At 39.6% G+C, this 7,741-nt stretch overlaps 1 protein-coding gene across 1 annotated transcript; it reads left to right on the top strand.

Annotated features, from left to right (window-relative positions):
• Positions 1–364: 364 nt before the first annotated feature.
• On the top strand, positions 365–712 carry LOC125383613. The gene has a single exon (XM_048402201.1). The coding sequence runs from the start codon at positions 365–367 to the stop codon at positions 710–712; it is 348 nt and encodes a 115-aa protein (XP_048258158.1).
• The last annotated feature ends 7,029 nt before the right edge of the window (positions 713–7,741 follow it).

Raw genomic sequence — 7,741 nt, 5'->3', positions numbered from 1 at the left:
ATTATTATGTTTATCTAGGTCTCTGACTAACGTTCCATTTTCCAGAAATATAGGGGCGGTCGGGTAGCCTAGTGGTTAAAGAGTTCGCTCGTCACACCTAAGACACGGGTTCGATTCCCGACATGGGTACAATGTGTGAAGCCCATTTCTGGTGTTCCCCGCCGTTATATTGCTGGAATATTGATAAAAGCGGCGTAAAGCCATACTCACTCACTCCAGAAAAATGAAACCTTATAAAGAGGGAACTAAATGTGTAGTCAAAACGTGACATCGATATTACATTTCAGTAGACACAACTGAGGAAACTGCGATTAGAAACTGGGTACCTTTTGTCGGAAATGGGAGACAACTTTTGTACAACGGGATGAAGTATGAGAATGGCAGCTTCACAGTGCCCGCCACTGGAGTGTATGTCGTCTATAGCCACATCAAGTTTTACACAGAAAGAAATAATCATGACGATGCTGAGTCTGATTTTCATCATAATATAACACGGTACAGTGCACTGAAGCAAGAGGCAGAAGCAGTATTGGGGAATGTCATCAGCGAGAACAAAAACAGCATCATTGATGGAGCAAGTCTGGAGTACTCCAGTGATGTTCATGGATTGGTGCAGCTGGACGCTGGTGATCAGCTGATGGTGAAAGTATCAGGGATGAATCCACTGAGACATGATAGGGACTGGCATTATTTTGGAGTATACATGACGTGATGGTTCCCTACCGGCGATTTTACAGTTGTCGAGGTTAAGGAGGTTTAATGAACACGTGCATGTGATGCCTGCACTCTAAATGGATTCTGGGAATACACGAAAATGTCACATTGATAACAATTTGAAACCATCAAGCTTTGTGTCGCAATTAATACCCTGACACAAACACAAATGTGAATAATTGTGTGTGAGTAGTTTGTAAAAAGGCAAGAACAATTAAACTTTGGAAGCTAATAATGCATTCCGAGGCAAATGATACCTTTAATGTCTGTCTACCAGCAAATGTCCTACATATAATTGAGTTCGGCGTGTGTGCATACACGTTTGTATGTCAAACTGGCTATAAGCCGACTCTTTATTCATACCTCGTCGTTAGATGTCCCTCCTTGCTTCGTGTCAAGCACATTAAATTTTATATCATTTATATATCTTCTACAATATAATACATTTATTGTTAGACAGAATATTTCAAATACATTATTTTGTGTGTGTATAATTTAGCTTTTAAATATGTCAGCATTTGAAACGAATATGAAACTTCGGTTTATGAGATTCGACAAGTTTGACCATCAGTATGTTATGTAATGTATTCCACAGTTTCTCTACTGTCATCTTAATCAATTAATCATACTTGGTTGATAGAACCTATTACACCTTCATAGTCATTAAGATGCGTTGCACTTGCCGTTAAATAACTTCCAGTGAACTTTAAGCAACAATTTGAATGTGTAATGCTATACATACATGTATGTGTGTAAGAAGTAGATTATATCTAATTCATATGCATTTAGCATGATTGAAAAATAATTTTATCGCCCAAACTCGCCAGATAGTTCGTAAGACATAGTTAGGAGATTGTGATTTTAAACGTGTCTTGTCTTTGGTATGGACATTGTCTTGGATTAACAGCCGTTTCAATTGTTGACGATAATCTTAAACTTTCTTCAAATAAAACATATCTTCTGTAACAAGGACCCATGTGTTCAACCCGGATCTAGTGTATTACACGGTCGGGTCAGCAACGTTGGATATCTGTTTATAACGTACCCGCTACATGGACAACAATGATACTTTTGATATTGCCGTTTCGGTATTAAGTATTCGTATGTTGCAGTATTTCAATATATCGCATAATTTAGCGTGACACAATGCCACAAACACAGCATTTCGGTGTTGCACATGCGAGTCGTTAAAGGTCGGATGATAATAAATAGAGCATACAAGTTTATAGCTGACGTCAACGCGCTATAGAGTACACTATCCTGACATAACTATAGACAACTTTACATACACATCTCATCTTGCAAGAATGGAGTAATTATTGAGGACGTACAGAATAACCTAAAATGTTCTCCCATCGTGATTCAGTGCCATTTCCGAGACAATGTGAAAACAGATCTCATTTACATTGTTTGATAGTTGTATTGAATGCATGTAAAACTTCATAGTTATTTATTTGTACCTGGATTCTGGATGTCAACTAAAGAAACGGAGACACGGTAAAGCAGTGTGTTTCAGATAGAAAGTATTTGTGTTAACGCTTGTCCAGACTGCGACTTTAGACTAAAAAAGCAAATGTGTACTAACAAGGCGGGCTTCCGTGTTTGAGTGGTGATAAGGTGACTGCTGTCGCAGTGTGTTTTCATAAAATAACCTTCACATACCCTTGAGTAAACTGATCTTCTCCATTATATTATAAAATGTAATGACGTTTTTTCAATGCATGAAATAAATTCACAGGTGTATGCATATGGAAGATGTTATCAGTCCAGTGCATGACCAGAAATATTTTTTCCGCTTACTTGAGTTGCAGGCGAAGGTAAAAGAGCTCATCAATACAGGTTTTCAACACTGTTATGCTTTCCCTACATTTCTTTACAAAGGATATCGCTTTCACATGACTGTTTATAAATGCGCATGCATAGAGTACGTCCTCTGAATACCGAGTAAATTCTATAGATAGCATATTTGTGAAATTTCAAATACGCTTCAGTTACTTTCATTGTTTAACTTTTTCAACAGGTGAATTAATGAACTTATTAAGTCGATATACCAGTATGTACATATTATTATGTTTATCAAGAAAGTCACTGTCTAACGTTCCATTTTCCAGAACTATAGGGGCGGTCGGGTAGCCTAGTGGATAAAGCGTTCGCTCGTCACGCCGAACACCCGGGCTCGATTCCCGACATGGGTACAATGTGTGAAGCCCATTTTTGGTGTTCCCCGCCGTGATATTGCTGGATTATTGCTAAAAGCGGCGTAAAGCCATACTCACTCACACCAGAAAAATGAAACCTTATTAAGAGGGAACTACATGTAAATGTGTAGTAAAAACGTGACTTCGATATTACATTTCTGAGGAGACTGCAGGACGCATCCCTGGTTTGAGGGGGATATCGGACCAGACAATCAGGAAGGAAGGCTGGAATCTGACCCAGAAGACCAGTTATCGTCCCTGTTTTGCAACAGATCGATCGACAGCGACGCTTGCGACCTTACAACCTTGGAAAGTGAGAAACTGGAGACGAGTGTGGTTTAGTGATGAATCACTATTTCTTCTTCACCGGCGAGGTGTAAGACAACGTGTTTATCGTCGTCGAAATGCGCGTTTTGCCCCACATTGTGCACGTGAATTCGACAATTTCGGTAGGAGTAGTGTCATGGTGAGGGGCTAAATCCTACACCGCGACATCTGACTTGGTTGTGGTTCAGGGAAATTTGACAGCAAATCGCTACTTGATTCAAATTCTTCAACTTCACCTTCTTCCCATCAATGACCTCCAGAGGGGAAGGTTTCAACAGGACAGCGCTCCACCGCAAACAGCTCATGTCACGGTAGGCTACCTTCATAATGCATACATCAACGGCTTGCCCTGGCCGTCGAGATCTCCAGGTCACAACCCAATCGAACACCTGTGCACGTGGGATGTCACAGACGCTCCCACAACTGGCCAACGCGTTCCTAGCAGAATGGCGCAGAATTTCGCTGGACAAAATTCGTACACGTATCCAGTCAGTGCCGAGGAGATGCAGAGCCTTCATGTCTGCTCGGGGCGGTTACACGTGAATCTGAGTTCAAACTTATGGACTTATGTGATATGACAATTAACAGTTTTCAATGCCTTTGTACAGCGACAACATGCGACTAACGAGCGCCAACATTTCCTATTTGTATCTATGACAGTAAATGAAATATATGAACTTTATTTATAAGTACAATAAATTTACTAAACATCTACATGTGCGTTTCATTTTTTGAGTAAGATTTTATGCCGCTTTTAGCAATATTCCAGCAATATCACGGCGGAGGACACCAGCAATGGGCTTCACACATTGTACCCATGTCGAGAATCGAACCCGGGCCTTCGGTAACCACTAGGTTACCCGACCGTCCCTCTTTTTTTGAAGAGTGTATATATATATAGAATCATGTCTGGTTCAACAGTTTTATTTCCAGGTTTCTATTCTCAACTATTATTGTTTCACATAATAGTTGTGATATAATTGTCTCTCATTATTGACACCTGCAATAGGAAGGGGATAGTTTGAATAATTTAAATAAGTTATGCATAAAAATTAGTTGCCATATTGTTAGACAGGTGCGTAAGTTCACACAAGTGCTACACATGAAATGGGGTGAATTGTTTGTTGTGGAACGACTTGCTGGACAACACGATAACAAGGGGTCAAAATAGTTATTTGTCTGACAGATGGCACATACGTTTGACAGTTAAGGCTTTTAAAAGTGACCTCGTGCTTTAACTAGAGTTAAGGGTAAAACTATACTTTATTGCACAACACATGGGGTTGAGCAAATGTTCTTTCTTAAACATATAACGTTGGTCGGTTCTTATTACAGTTTTTGCATTTTGTTTTCATTGATTTGCTTTAGCACTGAACAGAATCATTCATGTTCCTCGACGTTTTCGCTTGGAAGCATTTCGATGCGCGACAGACAACACTAAGCCTTTCAGTTTGTAGGTGTATTGTTAGTCAATGTGTGAAGTGTAGTTCACTCTGGCAATTTTTAAAAATGTCTAAATAGTACAGTCATTTTACAAATTGTCTTCAAAATCTGTCCTTTTATTTAACAGATTGACTGACAACTATTAAGATGTTCAAAGAAGCTTAAAACATTACAATAAACTAACTATGCTAGTATAAGAAGCCAAACAATATGGAAATGGACTTCTTCTCTTTTAATCTTATCATTTTCAGTCACTGTATGATGAAATTAAACATCAAATTGTCTGGAAATCGTTATCATAATAAATGAATGGACAGATGTTTCAGTCTATTTGTAAGATAACTTAATATTTAGGCGTTTAATAAATTGCCTAAGTGAAAAGTCATTTTACACATTGGCTGTAACAGATACACACGATAAAGTAAGCAATGCTCAGGTTAAATGTTTAGTTTGTGTTACAAGTCAAAATAGTCTAAACGAAAATTGCACAATACCAAACAAGTGACTTATTTAAACTTCGTTACCATTACCGATTCTACCCCCAAAGATACCTACATTTTCTTATTATTTCGAAGACAAAACTGTTTTTCACTTTGCTGATCAATGTGACGATACGCACTTATACTATCAATAAAAGCGACAAATGCGCTTATGGTTGGCACAGCACATGTTGCGAACTAGCCGAGATTTCCGGGATATCACCCGGGTACTCAATGAAAAAAGACAATTACAGCGGCAACAACCAGTCCAGGCGAATTGCAGTGACCGTTTAATATGTATATTGGTCTTATAAGGTGACCTCTTGACAACGTAAACCGTTCGTTAGTAATTGGTTATTTTTTTCAATGCAGTTAAAAAGTTAGCCAAATGGGAAAAAATGTTGTTATTAATAATAGTTAGCTAAACAAATTCGTGACGAGGTTTGATGAATATACTTTGTAGAGGGAGTACTTTGTACATGGAAATAATCCCGATAAATGTCCTACCAATCAAACGATTGCGTTAAAAGAATTTTCACACACACACACACACACACGCACGCACGCACGCACGCACGCACGCACGCACGCACGCACGCACGCACGCACGCACGCACACACACACACACACACACACACACACACACTCACACATACTATAATGACGCAACCGTTGCGGCAGTTTAAAACTCCTAGGCCTGCCGATGAATATTAAACTTTTACTGCAACGTGTTGCAACATTTGATATCGAAGGCCACTAAACAATAGTAAGCCGTGTCCAAAAATGTGCAGTAGCAGCCACCTTCAGGGTCATAGAGAATAGTGATCTCCTGTGAAAACACGTTTTGGTGATAAATGGTTTCATTCTTCGTATGAAAATTCTGTAACAGTTGCTTTGAGTGAGTGTGAGTTAAAGTTTAACGTCACATCGGCAATATTTCAGCCACATCGTGACGAGAAGTACATTAATAATACAGATATTTAGAATGAATAAAAACCTGTCAATGATGGACAGTAAAATAACTAGATTTATCACAGAATATATTTAAAACTAGTAGATAGCCATAAAAATATACCATCATACGAAACCATACAAGATAAAAATGAGCTCTTCATCGCCAGCCACTGAAGAGAGATCACCATGCTAGGGTCCATGGGGACTTACAGTACTTTTGCTACCTGCATGGACCCCAGTCGGATTTACCCCTCATCCCTTCAGCTGTTGGCGATTATTGACAAATTTAGCAAACATTAAAACAACACATATGCTACGATTAAAAACGTGGTAGAAATAAATATACGTTGAAAGACGTGGTCTTACATACCCTCTCAGGGGGACAATAATTAGTTGCTTTGAAATACCGCCCTTGTCATGTTGAACATGTCGTGGAAACCATATGCCACAACGCATATGCCACAACGCATCTAAGGCGAGCGGTTAAAGGGGGGTAACTCTGTGAGTGCAGCTGTTACCGTGGCTATTCTCACACAACCCTTCACATGAACGAAGACACACTGTTGAAAAAGTGCTAATGACCAATATTTACTTTTTCACCCATGTATAGATAGAGAATGTGTAGAACACACAGGAGTGTGGTTTGGTTGGTGTGTGGTTGTTGGGTGTGTGTGTGGGCATGTGTGTGAGTAGGTTAGTGAGAGTTGGTTTGGTGATCAATCTTACCAATAGTCCAACCTTATCAAGACACCAGAAATGGGCCTGACCAGTTGTATATAAGTAGAGAATCCAACTCGTACCTCATTCGTGAAGAGCAAACGCTTAAACCACTTTACCCACCCCTCGAGACATGCGTCAAACAAATATTTCTTCTGAGTATCTCAGCACAGTGATATATACCCATGCACAAACACCTGTACCCAGATATGTCAGATAACAAAATGACTGAACAGCCAAGTTGATTGAGTGAGTTGGGTTTAACGCCGCTTTTAACAGTATTCCAGTTATATCACGGCGTGTCAGCTTGATGTGGGAGGAAAGCCCGAAGTGATGCAGGTCTCAGACGTTTACCACTTCGGTGAAACCCACGAGCACGGGTATGGTGCTGACAAACCTAGAAACATATTTGGGGCGAACCATGATTCGAACCCACAATCATAGGTTTCTGGCGTGCCTAAAGGGGCGCAACTCTGCACAACAAATCGCGGCGCCTTAGACGACAGGGCAACCCGTGCCCCCTGCCAGTGTAAACAAGCAGGTTAATTTTGAGCACATACAATATTAACAAATGAAGTTGGAGGTTATTGCAAATGTGCAAAACTTTTTCTGTGTCACTTGTATATATTTAGGAAAATAATTTATTTGACAGTTTTAAATTTATTTATTGAAATAACGCATTAAGCTGCTTTGTAATTTAGGAACGCAGTCCTAGTGCTGGGCTTCCTTCCCACATTACATTGACCAGCCACGACACAACAGTACTACTGTTAAATACAGGTCTCAATGTAACTTGAATGGACTACTTGTTATATCAAATAATAAAGTTTGTACGTTTTTTATGTTTATGTGTCATGTGACATATTTTCTTTCACAATTCGAGGACGCTCGCGCATAGCCGTCTGACC

Source organism: Haliotis rufescens, unplaced genomic scaffold (genome assembly GCF_023055435.1).
Source record: "Haliotis rufescens isolate VD_foot unplaced genomic scaffold, xgHalRufe1.0.p SCAF_25, whole genome shotgun sequence".
In the NCBI taxonomy this organism is placed as follows: domain Eukaryota; kingdom Metazoa; phylum Mollusca; class Gastropoda; order Lepetellida; family Haliotidae; genus Haliotis; species Haliotis rufescens.
The sequence above is the reverse complement of the archived record's forward strand: the minus strand, read 5'-3'. Positions and strand labels throughout refer to the sequence as shown.

Coding starts and splice junctions, on each gene's coding strand:
- LOC125383613 (XM_048402201.1), top strand. CDS start 365: ATGAAGTATGAGAATGGCAGCTTCACAGTGCCCGCCACTGGAGTGTAT.